This window comes from Eleutherodactylus coqui, chromosome 1 (assembly GCF_035609145.1).
Source record: "Eleutherodactylus coqui strain aEleCoq1 chromosome 1, aEleCoq1.hap1, whole genome shotgun sequence".
NCBI lineage: Eukaryota > Metazoa > Chordata > Amphibia > Anura > Eleutherodactylidae > Eleutherodactylus > Eleutherodactylus coqui.
In genome coordinates this window covers 428,160,916-428,179,215 of record NC_089837.1, presented here as the reverse complement: position 1 = coordinate 428,179,215, position 18,300 = coordinate 428,160,916, and the positions used below count along the sequence as shown (strand labels likewise).

Here is an 18,300-nt window from a genome sequence, read left to right as displayed (position 1 = left end):
CAAAAATACTGCCTCCAGGAAGCGATGGCTCTTATTGGAAGCAGGATTTATGAATTGGGCAATCAATACCGCAGCTCGTCCAATTCATAAATCCCGCCTCCACAACGTGATTGGTTCTTCAAACTCTGCTCAGCCAATCAATACAGAGCTGGATGAACCAATCACAGCCCTCGCATTGGTTCTTCGAACGCTGCATCGATTGGTTCACCCAGCGCTACTCAGCCAATCAGAGCCATCACTTCCTGGAGGTGGGATTTTTGAATCCCTCAACCAGAAAGTGATCTTCTGTGTGCGAACGAGGGGATGAATGAACCTTTTCACGAGTTTATTGCATGATTTTATAGCTAGCAGCTGCGAAGCAATGCGCCGTTTTACACAAGAAAAACGCATCACTGACGCTACAAAATCGCGGTAACACAGCTGCGATATCACAGCATTTTCGTAGCACCAATATCACTGTCGCCCTTGGGAAAGAAGCCTAAGAGTCAGATGCAGAATCTTCTATTTTTCTATTACACCATATCTCAAGTAATCATAAGGTTGGCTAACAGCTCTCCAATGTCAGGGCACGTAACTTCAGAAAACTGTCAGCCAAACTCTTCTGGCAGTGGCTTATCTCATGCAGAACAAAATATCATGAATTTAGACATTTGGCATACACCATAGGTCTTTCCCCAAGTATCCCGCATAGGGGGAGGGTTGTTTGACCTTCATATACTTTTATTTATTTGTCTGAAACCCATGGGTGGAGAAGACCTTTATCTACGTGTATGGCCACCTTAAGGACCTCCATAAACTCCTGTATATTAGCGTGCCATGAAAGGACTGGGGAATGTTAAGGTTAACTGCAGCTAAGTTTTCAGATGTTCAGTGGATATCGGTTTTGAGCCCGTACAATGCTTTCTTTCAGTGTCTACTATCAATTCCATATTTTTTCCATAAGTTAATATAGCACATTTTATTCATGTTCATAGTGATGTCAATTATCTTAAAAATATCTCTCCTCCTGTATGCATCAGCGATGAAAAGCAATCTAGAACAAAAATGCTTGCAAAGATTTTGAGCCATAATTATGATTGAGAATATCACCTAGTAATTGGTTTTGATCTGTACAGAGGACAAAATAACCATGACACGTGTCTGGGGTATGAATGATGTACAATCCATGCATATCTGGTACGAGAATCAGAAAATAAGGGTAATAAACACAATTATGTAGGTACTAACATACCTAATGCCATCTAATTTTACTGCTTAAAGCTGCTTCTACAGAAACATTTTGAAAGATAATTTATCCTGCAAAGAAGTGATATGACCTAAAGGCAGCAATTTATATGATGTATTACACAAGCACATCAAGTGCATATGAATATCCTTGAAAGATCAGGAAGCCAGTGGTCTGTCTAGATATAATAGACTGATTTTGCAGTACAGTGTACTAGACAGGCTCCTGACTCCATTAATTATTGCTATTTGTGAATTCACCTGGATCATGGTCTAAGAAGCAGCCATCTGATGTAGAAAGAAGTAAGCTCCTTCTCTCTACTCCAGGGGTATAGATCAAGAGGAATCATCTGAAATAGCTGAAATATGAATCTTCTATATATTATTACTTCAGAATACTACTTAATGAATGTAATTTGCTTTGATGTAGCCAGGCTTGAACTAGCTCTCCAGAGAAGGCTTACGAAACTTGGAAAACTTTGACTGGCAATAACAGTAAACCAGCGGTTTTTCTCCTTTAGCATTTTGACATCATTCATCTCCATTCATACAGTCATGTTCTGTTTGTAAACCATTCACTCGTAGCTAATTAGAGATCTTCAAAAATGAATATTCTCATCAAAGACACTTCAGAAGATCATGTCAGGTTAGATCTGGGACATGAGACACCACCCTACACCAGCAGGACTATTGGAACTTGCTTTCAGCAGAGAGATGGCTTCACAACTAGAGGTTTCGATAAGTATCATTGATTTTTTTTATAAATCTTTTTTTTTGAACATTTTTGCTTTAATAAAACCCAATAATGCGTGTTTTTGCTTAATTAATCCAAGCAACAAGAAAAGGTACAATATACCCCAGAGCATACATAACAAAGAAACACAGAATTAGTATAAGAAGAAGAGAAGTGGTAGAACTAGAAACTAACATGGTACCAAACTCTCTGACAAAGGGGTCTCTTACACAAGGATCCATATCAAGTCCTTTACCCTTTTTTAATTCTTACTCATTAACTTAAGTCTCATTTCATGAGGTTTGGAATCATTAATCTGAAACCTGAAGGGGTCCCAAGATACCCTCTAAAGATTCTGTATAATACCACGACGTGTGTGTAAATGGTTTGACTAAATGTTTAATTTCTTGTTCTGATAAGTGTGTAATAAACTGTTTCCATTTAGAAAAAATGGACTAGCGCTATCTTCTTTATCTCTCTCTGTATCTAGTCAATCAAGGGTTAGTAGAGTTTGCAAGTGAGTTTTCGATTCAGAGATCTGTGGAATTTCAGGTTACAACTAGAGATGAGCGAGCATACTCGCTAAGGACACTTAGTCAAGATAGCATTGTCCTTAGCGAGTACCTGCCCGCTCGGAAAAAAAGATTTGGGTGCCGGGGGGGGGGGGGGGGGGGGGGAGCGGTGGGAGGGAGCAGGAGAGAACAGAGGGGAGATCTCTCTCTCCCCTCCGCCCCCTCTGCTCACTCCCGCAACTCACCGCTCACTCGCACCGACACCCGAACCTTTTCTTCCGAGCGGGCAGGTACTCGCTAAGGAGCGATTGTCCTTAGCGAGTATGCTCGCTCATCTCTAGTTACAACCATTTTTTGAATAGACACCGTTTCATTATCAATAAAATAATATGTATTATGGGTGGAATGGTTTTTTTGGAGGTATCCTGTCCTCGCTCTGGAGGGTGAACCTGATGAAAAAGTAAGGCCTGTGGCGATACTGGCAAGGTCAGCTTCCAGACTGAGATGATATAGTTGCCCACGGCTTCCCAGAACTTTTTTTGTGAAACGGCAAGTCCACACCTCATGCCATAAATCGTCAGCGGTATCTGGTATGTTGGACATGCAGTAATATGGTTTGCATATGTTTGCGAGGTTGATAGACTAAAGTCAGAAATGGTCCCATGTATTAACACATGTTGTGCCAACGTCCATCAATCACTTTGTATATGAGCCCCCACCCCCTCAAAATGATGTCCATTATCTCAGGCTCCTATATATCGCCTTCCCACTTTTTAAATATATCACATCCTGATTTTCTTGATATACGATTTTGCATCACAGCGTATGAGGAAGATAAGGCAATTTTACCAAGTGTTTGTGTTACTGAATAATCAAATTCCCTACTGTTAAGTTCCGCTGTTAAGAACTGGGCCCTAAGTTTACAGTAGGTGTGCATCTGCAGAATAGAAAAATTGTGCGTATTCGTAAATTGGTACTTAAGTTTCAATTCGGTGGGCGTAAGCCATCTCTTAATTTCCATATGCATGAAATCCTGAGCTGTTTTAATCCCCTTAGTTTTCCAGAGTAGCCCAAATTCCCTGCCAGCAGAAACTCTGGATGACCCCAGATTGACATATATATAGATTAAGAAGCTTATTAAAGCTTATAAATTTTCTCACCTTCTTCCATACTGTGAACGGATGACTTAACCTGTGTTGGTAGCTTAGAGTACTATGTGTGGAGTACTAAACGAAGATCCCAAGGGCCAGCCAGCTGTTGTTCCAGGTCTCACTTCGTGTAGCAACTAGTATTAGGGAGCCAGTCACAGACATGTCGAAACAGACATCCTAAATTATAATCTCTGATACTAGGAAAGTTCATTCCCCCAGCTATTTTGGCTTTCATCAGTTTTCTGAGGGCAATTCGTGGATTCCTACCATTCCAAATAAACTTTACAAAAGCCGAACTTAATGTGGAGTGGTGAGAATGCTTTAAGAACAGTGGGAGCATATGTAGTGGGTATAGTAGCCATGGGAAACTTACCATCTTTACCACATGACATCTACCTAGCAACAAGATGACCAATGTTGCCATCTGAAGTAATTTTGTGAATGACTGGGGGCTAATTTAAGGTATATCCGTTTTGGGGGTTTTGCCAATTTTAATTCCAAGGTACATTTTGGCTCACCCATTTCCAGCAATTCGCTTTTGTGTGCATTTACTTTGTACCCAAGTGTTTTCCAAAATCTGCAATGCATTGGAAAACTGTGAGTAAATGATTTTGTTGATCGAACCTAAATAAGATCATGTAGTCAGAAAATAAAAGCGCTTTGACTTCTTTAGAGCCTACTGATATACCTTTATAGAGGTTCCCAGTCTTCTAACATTGACTTTGCAGACTGGCCGCGGATTTCGCGGGAAAAGAGGAAAAAAAGCAAAACGGAGTACATAAAAATAAAAGACCCGGACGGGTAAGCAGGGTGAGATTCTGACATGCCCGTGGACATGAGGCACGTGGGCGCGTTTTGTCCTGTTTTGCGGCCGTGAATATCACGGTCACACAAAGGGGTAAAACAAAGCCATTGATATTAATAGCTTCGTTTTCTGTGAGCGAGAATGATAGGACAGGACTAGAGATGAGCGAGCCTGCTCGGATAAGGCAGTTACTCGAGCGAGCATTGTCTGCTTTTAGCGCGTGAGAATCCTGAAAATGGAAACAAAACCATTGAAATGGTTATGTTTTATCCCATTATATGGCTGTGATTTTTATAAAGGGACTAAGCACGCCCATGTGTTTAAGCCCTAAAACAAATTAAAGGTGATACATTCTAACTTATGGTGCAGCTAATATGCCACATTCTTAGAGTCATAACTTTTTTTTCAATTATGCCAATGTTGCTGTGTTCCATGTTTTTTTGGCTTTCCATGAAGGTGGATTTTGTATAGTATAATGTTTGGTGCATAAAACATATTAATTCATTTTTTATTACATTTTTTATTGCTTGAAATGCAAAAAAAAAAGAGAATTAAATAAAAAATCAATTCTGCTCCGTTTTTGATGCTGCAATGTATTACAAGCATTCAACATCCAGGATCAGAGGATTTTTTGCAATCATAGTAGGTGCCAGCAGGTAATCACATGGGCACTGCTGTGCCCAGTGATCACAATACTGTAAATGTAATGTGTGCTGTGCGGAAAAGGTTTTATTGCCCAAAGTAATGAGAGAAATCATCTGTACATCCATAGCTGTCCATTTTCTTTCACTGATTCCCCGCAGTTATCCTTAACTGAATGTTCCCCAAATGTTCTCCTTACATTAAAAATGCAAAAAAAAAAAACCCTCCAGAGCAGTTATGGTTTCTTTCAGTGATTACATACAGAGGAAGAGACAGACAGATGAGTGCAAACTCTGACCCTACTAGACTCAATGCGGTATTAAAAATGAACAATGCACTTATATGATGTTCAAGCCCTTGACTTGTATGAGAAAGATCAATTGCCTTCTAATGCTTCCTAAAATGCCTGAAATCACATGACATGTATATAAATATTTAAACGTCTGGGGCGCAATGGGTTTAAACTCTGACATTTTCATTTTCTTTTGTTTGGTTCTTACCAGCTCAAACGAAAGGCTTTCCTTTGTCACGCTGTCAACATCTGGAATATGAGCTTTAGCCTGGGCTTTAATGTAACACTTCTCTCCTCCAGCAAAACGAATTCCGGTTATGCCCTAAAAGATATACACAAATTATATGCAGTGATCATACCCCCGCACAGAACAGATACTCAGACTTCTTCAGTATGCATGTGTTATCTTCCTCTGTTGCACAGAAATGTTCAATGGATCTCGTTTTAGACGAATGAAATTTAAACAGACTGTGCGGGCGGGATGCATAATGTAGCGTGGCTGAGAAATGTAAGACTGAGCGTCCTTCCGAAACCGGTTTCATGCAAAGTAAACATACTGATGGGAATCCTGAATTTGTAAAAAGGGGCAAAAAAAAAAAAGAATCAAAGGACTCATCACACTTTTCTCATTGCTCTAAGACCATGATGCCTTGCAATGGGGGAAAGAAAGTTCTGATTTGCATCCCTTACTTTTGTTAAGTAAATCTATACCCAACTTTATTGGGTTTTACGGATACCGCAAAGTAACTCAAGGCTCTGTGATCTTGCAGTATATGAGCTTAAACAGATCGGCGTATGCGCAACTACGCTTTCCGCTATGGAGCATAGTTGCGCAAAAACAGTTCTTTTTTTTCTTTTTCTTTTTTCTTCTTCAGACCATTCAAACTCCACGCGAGTTTGAAAAAAAGCTGGAAGGTAGATTCTACCCTATCTTTCTTGCATATGTTATTAACTATGTGCGAGAAAGATAGGGCAAGTCCTATCTTTTCTTGCACTATTACTATTAACGGACGAGAATACCACTAGTGAAAACGAAACCACTAAAGTCAATGGTTTCATTTCGTCCTGCTATGTGGCCCTGATTTTCATGGCCGCATAACGGGACAAAATCACACCCATCTGTCTAAGCCCTGAATGTAATATGCGTGTGGACATACACTTTTATGAATTAAGTATGACAGTTCAAATCAATAATGTACATTATGTATAATTGATTGATACAGCACAAGATATTGCGTGCAATGTTAGAAAAAAAGTCAGTTAAAAATCGTGCAGTATAAATATGAAAAATGTCAAAAATACAGATATAACAATACAAGAAAATTAATTAAAAGCTTAAAGAGGAAACATAATTACAGATATGGAACACATAGCCAAAGATCTGTATCTTAACCTGTGTTTAAGCTGCTTTATGTTCCCTGAATTATTATTCTGTGAGATTACAATTATTTGCTCCATATATGTATATAGTACTGTATATTTAATCATTTACACTATAGGCAGGCAGGTCATTAGGGATATAGTGGCCATATATATTAGATTAACTGAATGAAGTTGTCAGCCCAATATAAAATTAAAACGGTTGGACTACTTGGCAGCACTGTTCAATGCATTGAGTGGTGGCTTCCAGCGCTGACATCGGGGGAACAATGGGGGAGATGAGTATAACACTTACATCCCCGGACTCGGTGGGTCACCAACTTATAGCCTATGAGTTTAGCTTATATGGCTAAAAATAGGTGACAGATTCCCTTTAAGAGATAAGGAATCCTGGAAATATAGGCCACATCAGCAAATCTCAGGCTGTCAATAACTAAAACTGATAAGTAGCTCAAAAATACACGTTGGTACAGATAGAACATTTGCGTCATGCTACTGAGAACCTTCATAGAAATTAATGGTGTTTTCCCTCTTTAGAAAAGAACCTTGTAACCCAAATCATAAGTATCCTCGCTGCTCCTCTCCCACCCCCTAAGTTTCCTGGATGCTATTATCATTTGCGTACCTGAAGTATGAAGTATGAACTGCATGTACAGCCAAAGCAGAAGGCAATGGCAGAACAACTCAAGAGTTAATTCTGCCATTGTTCATTGTGTAAAGGATGTATGGGATAGATATGTGCGTATGTATGTTGTAGTAGTGCAGTACACAGAAGGGCCTGTAGAGGGCTGCAGACAAGACTTCTGCTGCTAGGGCTAACACCAAGGGGTGGAGCAGGAACCAGATAAAAGCCAGTTCCTGCCAAAAGCAAGGGGGAGAGGACCAGCGCAGCAGAGCTGAGGTGCTGCAGGCTGTTGGCCTAGAAAAGGCCAGAGTCCGACAGGGATGACAACCCTGGACTGACAGCCAAGTTGAGAGAGATTTTGGCTGAGAGAGAGACAGATTCGTGGAGCTGTAAGGGCTGCTAGCCCAGGGTCTAGTGCAGACCAGGAGTTTGACAGGGAAGAAGACCCTAAACTCTACACCCAGGTGAGGTGCTTGTATGAACTGTGTTTGTGATTGTGGTGATGATGAATAGACGTTTCTGAAGTTTCTACACGTGTGGTGCGCCATTTTCATGTGTGAGAGGTCAGTGATCCGCAGGCAAGTGTACCCCAACTTGCCACAATGTTCACACTTAATTGTATTTTCAGTTTTATTCTGTTATCTGTATACAATGGGGCTATGGTCCCTTTTAGGGTTTAGTAGAATGTGATTGGGTGTTACGCTAAGGAATGCTTCATTCTTACGAGAGGAGAAGTTTTATAACAGTGAGTTGGTGGGCCCTGCCTGAGAGTTTGGTGAATAGAGAGACATGACCGAGTGGAGGGATGCTGTAGGTAAACCTGGATTGCATTCCCTCTATTTGGCTGTAAAATCTGGCTCTGCCTGGAAATGATAGTAGCAGAGAGTGTTAGTGATACTGTATAACTTTGCCGACACCGAGAAACTGATCTTCTCACCAAGAGCTAGAGTGGCACCCTTCTGCCTCCAATTCCCAACAGGTTGGACTGCTCTGTTCGAATAAAAGCTGCTTGTGAGCATCTAGCAGCATGATGTGGTTCCAACCCATGCATCCAATCACAACTCCCTTACATAAGGCATATGTTGAGGATGCCTGATGGAGGATGTTCCCTCTAGAATGTATGGGACTGTCCCGTGCCTAGTGAATTATCACCCCTGTTCTTCCGACCCATTCGCCTCTTCAATTTTCTTCTGTTGCCAGTAGGAAGGAGCCATATACAGTAAGTGCTCTCCACCATCAACTCAGTACCGGTCTCATCTGAGCCAGGGATCTCAAGGCTCCCTTTATGAATGTGTTGTGTGTAACTGCAACTACAGCAGACTTTATCAATGCATTTGTGACATACAGTAATGCAAGCAAACTATGCAGCATACACCGCTAGTCCACACAGCAGCAGTCCCAGAGTCAAATATAACAGTGTAAACGTTTCGTAAACTAAACATTTCTATGGAAAAACTATTGAGAATGACAGAAAATAACAAATTATTTAATAAAACGTACCTACGCCTTCAGCTGACCTTTCAGGATAAGCTGCCATGTGTGTACATGAGGAGTTGTACTGTTTCTGACTATTATATAACTTGTATCTTGTATTTATCACCAGTTTTCTCTTCTGCAGGTTATATCTCTCATTCTTAGCTTTCCTAAGCTCATGGGTGGAGATTAGCTGTAATGAAGTCTCCCATACACAGTACACAGAGAAGAGGAGATACTGCTCTCTTTTGTCTCTGTAGAACACCCTCAGAAGAAATAGCAGTATGGAGGACATTATACAAGAGTACTGAGCAGTGTAGCTGTGAATCCAGCACTGAGGTGAGATAAAACACTTAATAGTAGCCGCAGGCACATCCCTGTGTAAAACTATGACTTTTTCTCCCTCCAGCAGAGCAGCTCCTCCTTACTCCTCCCCTCTCCATAGACTTCTATGGGCAGCATAAGATAGCAGCAAGCAAAAACCCATCCCTACTTCCTATAATTTATCTTGGTGTCTCTGCTGCAAGAGATGGATTTCACTTGAGAACTATTAGTGGACAGCAAGTTAGAAGCAAGTAAAACCACTAGTGACCAGCATTTCAGAGTGATATTCCAGCAAGGAAACGTCAATTTAAGGGCGAGCACCCACTGGCGTTTTTTTACCTGCGTTTTGCGTTTTGCATTTTTCCTGCACAGGCATAGAGATAACATGTGTTCCTGTCCACTGGCGTTTTTTTTGCGTTGCGTTTGCGTTTTTAACATAGGAACTGTCAGTTGCATATGTGTCCTTATTTTTCTCCATGGAAATTAATGGAAAAGCCGCGAAAACGCCGCGAAAAACGCCGCGAAAAACGCGCGGAAAAATCGCGGGAAACGCGACGAAAACGCTGCGTTTTTTCCCCGTGGAAAACGCAAACGCCAGTGGGTGCTCGCCCTCAGTATGTACAGTGATTTGCAATTTTGTTAGTTATCATATGGACTATCACATAAGTACAAGTGTGTTGAAAAGTCTGTGTCTATTTAAATAATAATAATAAGTTTTTTATTTCAAACATTTAATTTTAATTGTTGGTATTTTTCTTAAGTCTTTCAATCAACTATGCATATGACAAAAAAAATCTCGAAATTTCAAATTTTTCACAATGGTCACTCACAGCAGTCGCTATAGACCGATATTTACTGTTTTATGTAGATCACTAGTCACCTTTGCTGTGTAGACTAGGACAGAATGAGCTGAATCATCTCTTCATTAGAGGGTAGGTGAGTATCAATGATAGCTCTGTTGTACTGCTGGATTCCTAGATAACAGGATAGCAACTCTATTTATTAGTCACACAATAAGGATCTGTATACAAATCCACTGTCACTCTCTGACCTCTAGGGGAGAAGTCTGTACTCCATAAGTGTGCTGCTGGGATCTGCAGTTCTAAGCTTCCTAACAGCACAGCCCTCACAGGGTTAATTGATTGAGCTGGCTGGGTGTGGTACTTCCTGCTAGCCAATCTCCTGTGTCTGTGCTCACATATAAACCCAGCTCCTGGTCAGTCTCTGTATGGTGCTCAGGGTGAGCAGTCATGAATCCTTGTCTGTTGAAGTTTGCTGTGTGACCTGCTATCTGTGTTTTGTTGCAGCTTGCTGTGTGATCTGCGCCTTGCGGTTCATGTCCGTTTGTACGTTTATTTTGTGTCAGTTTGGTCTGCTGAGTTTGTTTGCTATGTCAGCGCTAGGTTGGCCCCTAGGGCCCTCTAGTAGATGTGTCTTGCTAGTGTAGGCACTGCAAGATACGAGGGGCCTTGCCGGGGCTTGCAGCTTAAGTTCATTGGCCAATGTACGAACTAAGACCTCGCATTGATATTCAGCTTATCATCTGCTATTAGTGTTTGCATTGTGACTGCTGTATGCTATGTATCTGGTTGTTTAGTCCCTGTCATGTGGCATGTGAATGCATCCTGTTCTGGTGCGTGGCTCCTAGAATCAGCTAGCGCCCAGATCCAAAGACCGCTGGGCTGCCCTTATTGGGGCAATATCCCCGCTTAGGTAGGGCCAGGTCAACCTCCCTTGTAGAACAGGGTCAGTTTGCTTGAAACCCGTGTGAATACCGTGTGCGTACCCAGTCCTCTTTGGTCATGATTGTATGGGCCCTGTTCTTGGTTTGCCCACACGATCGCAACAATAACTTTCTGGAGACTTTAGTAGTCTATAGCCGCCTGCAGACGGGCGGAAATTCCGCAGCGGGATTTCGCGCGGAATTTCCGCCTGTGGCAGCTGCCATAGGATTACATTAGCAAACGCAATCCTAGGCAGATGGCCGCGATTTGGCCGCGCAAAATCTCACGCGGCAAACAAATCGCCGCATGCTCTATTTCTGTGCCGGGCTCCGCTCTGCGCATGCATCGGCTGCCCGGCAACCGGCACATGAAAGAGCCAGGGCCGCGGGAGCAGGTGAGTGACGCGCTGCTCTCTGCAGACGCTCGGGTCGGGTCCCAAAATGATTTGCCACACCCAGGACCGAATCTCTGATGCCCCTGGAGGAAAAGTGAAAACCCTGAACCAGACAACTGGGTTCTCTCACACTAATAGTAAGTCACATTTTATTAATGTAACTATAGAAATCACATTTCCACTGCTCAGTTTGCTGCGTACAACACGGTTTTATGTCTGTGTGTGTGTTATAGACAATCAGAGAGCAGGATATGCAGCTCTCTGTACAGTCTAATGAACACAGCACAGCAGTGAGGATCCTTCCATCAGTCCTGAGAAACCTGAGAATCAGATGTATACCCTGCAGTGGGAAAAATGGGGAAAAACAGGATACAAGACGCATAATGGTCAGATACAGTGGTATTCCTCATGTACATATAAGGCAGTTTATTCTGAAATGTGATCTGAAAAGTTGGATACCTTTTAAATTAGAATTTGTATTCACTATATTGATAGCAGCTTAGCACTGTCACCCTTCTGATAGTGATTCTAAATCTGCCACTTCTTCAGTAAGAAATTGATTGATTTGCGGTTTATTATTATTGTGCCAATAAATGTCATTTATTTCTATGACCAGCCTAATTCAAAATGAAAATATTTTATATTTCAAGAGATTTTAGAATTACAAACGTCAAATCTTTAGATTGTTCTCATCTCATACATTGATGTGACAGCGCAGCAAAGAATGCAAACAGGAATAGTCAGTCCTAACCTATTTAAAAAGCTGTACACTACAATGATGTGCTGCTAGGTAATCCCATATTTATGCTGTAGCTCCTCTCGCATTTGCTATACCCATAAGGGCATATCCTGTAGCCTAAACAACACAAGTATAAACTGGATTTTATATTCACACTTGATAAACAGCAACAGAAGCAAAAATGGGATGCTGAGTGCTTCTGGTTGTCATCAGAAAAATATAATTCCATTTTAGCTGACATCTCACAAATATAGCTCCAAGTGCATCTTGTTTGTGATGTGTAATTGAAGTGGAAGTTTAATCCCGGGGCTCATAAATCACACAGAAGCTCTAGGCCCTCCCTTATGGCTGATACAAGTGAATTATCAGTTTTTTAGCTTGTACCATACCCAAGTTCTTTCAGAGTGTAGCAGACCATTAACACATTCAAAGCTTCCTAACACAGTGCTGGATGGGTGCTGAAACCATTTATACTGCATCCGTCTACTGACATGTAATAGAGGTAGGTGAATGGTGCAGGCAACCAATATGGTTACTTGTGCCCATCCAGTGACTTAAACTGTGTTAATATGACTCATAAAAGGGGCATATATTAAATAGACTAACCCCTCTATAACATTAAAGTGATTCTACATTACATCTAAGGATGATCTTCCTTATTTGCATAAATTACCCAGAGGAGCTAGCATGGTCTTATAAGTCCCCTCACTCACTTTCTAGGTGTCCTAACTCACTTCTGGGTGCTCTCCCTGGGGAGAGACTATGCCATCCCCTTACCCACTTACCCACTAGGAGTCTCCATACACTTTTTGGATGCTCTCCTTAAGGAGATACGACACCCCTCTTGACCTTCCTTACATCTCTGATTTTAATCTTTCAAAAAATATTATTCATGGTGAAAAATTTGGGATAACATTTGCTGTGGATTTTCTGCAGTTGGAAAAATCCACAGCCATTTTGAACCAAAATCCGCACCATTTGATGTGGATTTTGTTGCCAATTTGTTGTGGATTTTTTCCGCTGCAGCAAATGCGCTGTGTGTGAAAACATCCTAATACACTATCGTAATCAACTGACTCTGATACAGTCGATTGTAATGTGCCGTACACCCTATCACCAGGAGTTTTATCCCCTAAAAGAAAGTTCCTATTAAATTATAGCGAGTAGAATTCTTGAAAACCCCAATAAATTGCTCCAACAATTAGAAAATGGCATAATTTTTCCTCATAAAAATGATACATTTATTTGCTAAAACTGGAGTATCCCTTTAATTGCACCATTGCTAGTATTTTGCCATTACCAACTTAGTAAATAGCATTGTATTCATTGCACATTTATCTGCTTCCTCTGTCCTAACCAATGTTCTCTTTTTCCCTCTATTCGCCAACACAGTATATTACTAAGACATATCCAGTCTACTTTCACCTGTGTCAGACTGAAGTCCTTGTGCCCATTAGAGAAGACATTTCTGTGGACCCGTCCATCATAATAAAACATACTGGTTTCTTTACACAAAAAGTCATATCAATAAGGAGTGAAATGTTATTTGTGGAATTACTAAACTGAAGTAAAAAGTGGGGTGTGTAATATGAAAGCGGGGGCTTTCCATGTTAAACTTCATGGCATAGTTCCTGCTGTAGGCCAGGCCAACCCTGACTTTCCCAATCACAAACATGGAAATGTCTTCATCCAGAGTAATATACCCATTTTTTAATTCTAAACAAATATGTGTTTAAAATAAGGTAAGCGCTCTTAGGGTTCGGTCAGACGAGTGGTTGTTGATCGCATTTAGGTGCATGAAAAAAAACGTAAAACACGTGTAAAAAATTTGCGTGACTAAAGCGGCAAGTGCGTTTTAAATTCACACTTGTTGTGCGGTCACACGATGGCAAAGTTCGCACATAAAGTGCAGTCCCATCACTATCCCCTGCTGCTGCTGTGACAGCTGCAGCAGGGGGTTCCTTGGATGTAAAACCCCTGGATGCTGTCACATCCACAGGTTTCACCTTGTGGTCAATGGGGCCGGTGGTAGCAGCGCCGACCCCATTGAGAACATACAGAGAAGATCATGATCCTCTGCCACAGCTGTGGCCGAGGATTTCTACATCTCCGTGGATAGTCCCCTCATTACCGAACACTATGACATCACTGACACAGTCTTTAGTGTCAAGGAGACTCCCCGCGGGGATGAAGAATTCCCCTGTCACAGCAGGGGCACAGAAGCGTGATGTTCTCCCATTGCTTTTAATAGGGCCACACTAATGTGCGAATTGTAGGTGCATTTGTGAATTGCTGCCCTATTTTTTATAGGTGTGAATTTTATTTGCATGTAAAAAATGCACATGTGACCGCTTTCATTGAAAAGCATTGGTTCTAATAGATGCGAATCGCAAACGCACCTAACATGCAATTAAAAAAACTCTCATCTGACTGAGCCCTAAGGGAGTGGTCCCACAGCATTTTTCACGACACTTTGGGATTATGTCACAGCACAGTGGTAGAACCTCCAAACGGAAAGAAATAGACCAGTTTACTGTCATTAGTGAAACGGTCACCACTTTGTGCTCATTTGACAAGGGTTCTGTTAGTTTGTGTAATATTTGGAGTATAGCATAACATAGTCAACAACGCTATTCTATACATAAAACATAATGGAAATGAACCCTTGTAAAACGGATACCAAAGTGGTGACCGTTGCACTAATGCAAGCGAGTGGTTCTGTTTCTTTTGCTTTTGGAGGCTATGACGGAATTCCTTGGCGTAATCCCACAGCGTAGTAAATAACTCTATAGTAATGCCTTCTAACAAAGTTGAGTCTTCTGCTAAAGAAGTTTGAACATTGGCAGAATATTGATCCAACATAATATGTTACCATTTCCGGCAGGGAGGAAGGAGTTTGTATTGTCTTTAGGTAATCATTAATTTTCTAAAAGGTATGCGGTCTCAAAAAAGTAAGACATCAAAGCGTTAATGCCTTATATATCATGATTTGTTAGCAAAGCAGTGTGCATTAACTTGCTTTTGATATTACAGATGATAGAAAATACTAGATCCAAAAAGAGTAATAGAAAAAAAACTTTCTCCAGGTTTTCTTGCTCTTATGAATCCTAAGGTATTCACTGCTGCTTCTATACTCTAGCAATGTAGATTTCATCCTCTGAACCCTAAATATCCTTGGCCATTGTGGACAATTTGGGGTTAAATTGGATTCTGGTTGAATATTTTGTTTTCATCCCAATATTTAAGCCCAGGGTTGACTGATGGGATCTAGAAGTATAAATCCAGGTGTCATGAAGATTTATTGAAAAGCTCACTGTCTGCAGTCTTACTACCAGAGCTGTAAGAGATAAGAGAAACAGCAGTACTCACAATCTGGAAATCATGCACCTCTACAGCTTCATCATTACCCGCTCCAGTCTTGAATGTCTCTAGATTGTTCCCAGCATCAATCTCCATTGATCCTTCTTGTATCTTGCCATTAATGCTCATCGTGTAGTGGACATTATAAATCTGCAGAAATAATAATGAAAAAGTATGAACGGAAAAAGAAAAGGTGATGTAACAGTGCCGGGGCACGGTGGGAATGTGCTGATGGAGGAAGACATAGTCTACTTTACTTTCTCAATCACAACACTGTTGTGTAGTACTTGTTATACACTTTGTTGAATTTACACATTTTCTGATTACATGTAAAATCTACAGATACTACAAATGCCAAGTAATGGTGGTTTCACACCTGCGTTGGGGATTTCGCTTTCCTGCTTCACTGGAGCAAGAAAGAAAAATCCTATTGTCCATAATGGGGTCCGTCCGTTTTCCGGCCCGCTGCCTGGCTTTTCCTTCCGGTATTTTGAGCCAAATATGAGAAAGAACCTCTGACTGCGGCAGATGTAAAACGGGCCTAAGACCGCTGCTGATCAAAACTAAAGCTGGATGTGTACTAAGCAAATTTATCATAAGGCAAGGCAAGAATCAGACCTGTGTTTTGTTGGCATTGATGAGTGAGGGGTGCTTGCAAAACAGTAGATGTCTTGCCAATCACATTTATTGTTAAAGGCCCCCATACACATTAATGTACAGTTGTCTAACCCACTGATTTTGGTGGGTATATGAGGGCCTCCCGACTTCCCCCCAACAGATGATGCCTGAGGAAAAAAGATTGACATGTTGAATTTGATTGCATGAGGGTGTTGCTATTCCAGGACAGAAGCTGAAGCTGTCTGGCTACGGCTTTCTCCATTATCCCCACATAAAAGAGAAGAATGTTTGGTGGAACTGAGAATTCAGGTGCTTGAGGAAGTCTGGAGAAGTAGCTATTGAAAGTGTATCGGCACCTTAAGACTGGGTTCCCACAAGACAGAAATCTCGTGGAATGTCCGCAGCAGAACCGCACGGGAATTCTGCAAGATTTCCACAGTGGAAAGGCTGCTTCAACATTGTGCGGGTTTGAAAGCGGCTTTACAGCTGTATTCTGTTGCGGTAATCTCTCCCCATAGAGAGAAGAGAGTCCGCAGTGAAACGGCAATACAATTGACATCTTGTGGCTTTGAATTCCGCGACGCTTGTCAGTTTCCATGCGGCTTGTCCGCAGCGGACTATCGGCAGCATGTAAATGAGATTTCAGCAAATCTCGTCCACTTTGCTGCTTAGTCTTGGGTTTAAAAATGCATGCGGACTTTCTGTGCGGAACGTCTGCCCTGTGTGAACGCAGCCCAAGACATCTACAATACACTTTGTACTATACAATGTAACTAATGGAAGGAGCAGTACCAGAACTCTTGTAATCCAGTCCATAAACTAGGCTTGTCCCTGCACAATCTGATACCGTCCGATCAGTGCTAACAGTGTCAGTAACAGGAATGGTGATGTCCAATTTTCAATGTATTCATACATTTGCAGGAGGAATAATGGAGAAATTGCTTGGAGAATACATGCTGACATATCAGCAAAGCTGATAGCTCCTCTCAAGATCTGCTGCATATGCAACGCACAAACTAGAGACATCTCCAATACATCATAGTTATTCAGGGCATTACACTATTAACAAGTGCACCAAGACTGTCAGCTCTTCCAACAATTGCTTATGCAATTGGTGTGCTACTCCCTGGGATGGTTACCTGTCTGTGTATTAACCTGTTTGGCAGGGATTCTTGTCAGGCAGCTCCTCTGCATGTTAAGATATGTGCAGAGCCTTCAACTTACATTTCTTGCTCATATACCGGTAGATAGAAGTTTCTTGGATAAGCACATGGGTTAAGGTAATTGCGCACTGCGCTCTTGTGTTCAGCGCAGGCACTATCCAGCATTTCCGTCTTCTACTAGAAAACTGCATAGAGACAGAAAGCAAACAGAACTGGGGTGGAACCTATCCGGACCTGTTTGGTCTCCATTTCATATAGTTTCTGCCGCTGCCAGTCTTTTAATTTGTAGAGAAATGGAAGAAAAAAAGGTGGAGCAACCCCAGTGGAGAGGAAATGGGATAAAAAAAATGGAAGTGGGGAACTAAGTTGCTGGCATGAGGGGAAGAAATTTTCTTGTATATGGAAGGGGCTGCCCACCCTAAATGACATTATACCTGATGGGTAAATGTGTGAGGGAAAAGAAAAATGTATTTTCTTGAAGGGTGAATGTGGCCAAAAAAACATCTCAGTTTATTCTTAAAACCAGCTTATATACGCATATACGCATTTCAAAGTATGGGGACCTCTTCCCCAGTACTTAGAACATGCTGTGATTTTTTTCCTCCTTTGAGTGGAAAATCGCAATTGATTTCCGCTCGTGTGCAGGAGAAAGCATTTTTCAGTAGCAAGTTACGGGCGGTATTTGCTATGGAATCCGGAGGCAGACACCCGCTCCGGATTCCGCAATGCAAGTATGCCCGTATGCAGCCGACCTAATATTGAATTTACCTTAACTTATTAAAGTCAAATAGGTTTTTCCCAGCTGACATCGTGCTGCTCACTTAGATGGTTTTTTTGTAGAATGGACAATTTGGGACAAAACAAATCAGAACTTAGTAAAATTCTTGCATAAAATTAATACACAAATAATGCTGTTAATGGGAGGCAGGAGCCAGATGCTCTGATAGCAATTGTTCAATATTTGGCTTCAAATGATTTGCAATCAATTTTTTTTTGTAAGAATATTGGTGACTGCGCTAAAACGACTTTCCAGAAAGTATGGAGATGGAAAAGCTATCAAAAACTTTCTTGCAATAGTCCATAATGCAGGATAAGCCACAGGTACGCGCGATGCTTTGCTGCCAGTATAGAAACTTGCAAA

General features: G+C 41.4%; 1 protein-coding gene across 1 annotated transcript in view; it reads right to left on the bottom strand.

Moving 5' to 3' along the window:
* Window positions 1-18,300, bottom strand: part of CNMD (chondromodulin) — a 74,635-nt gene that overhangs the window by 33,819 nt on the left and 22,516 nt on the right. The window contains exons 3-4 of the mRNA XM_066581453.1: window positions 15,388-15,528; window positions 5,568-5,681 (exon numbers count right to left, since the gene is read on the bottom strand). Coding sequence (XP_066437550.1) covers window positions 5,568-5,681; window positions 15,388-15,528 — 255 coding nt within the window. The remainder of the gene's footprint in view (window positions 1-5,567; window positions 5,682-15,387; window positions 15,529-18,300) is intronic.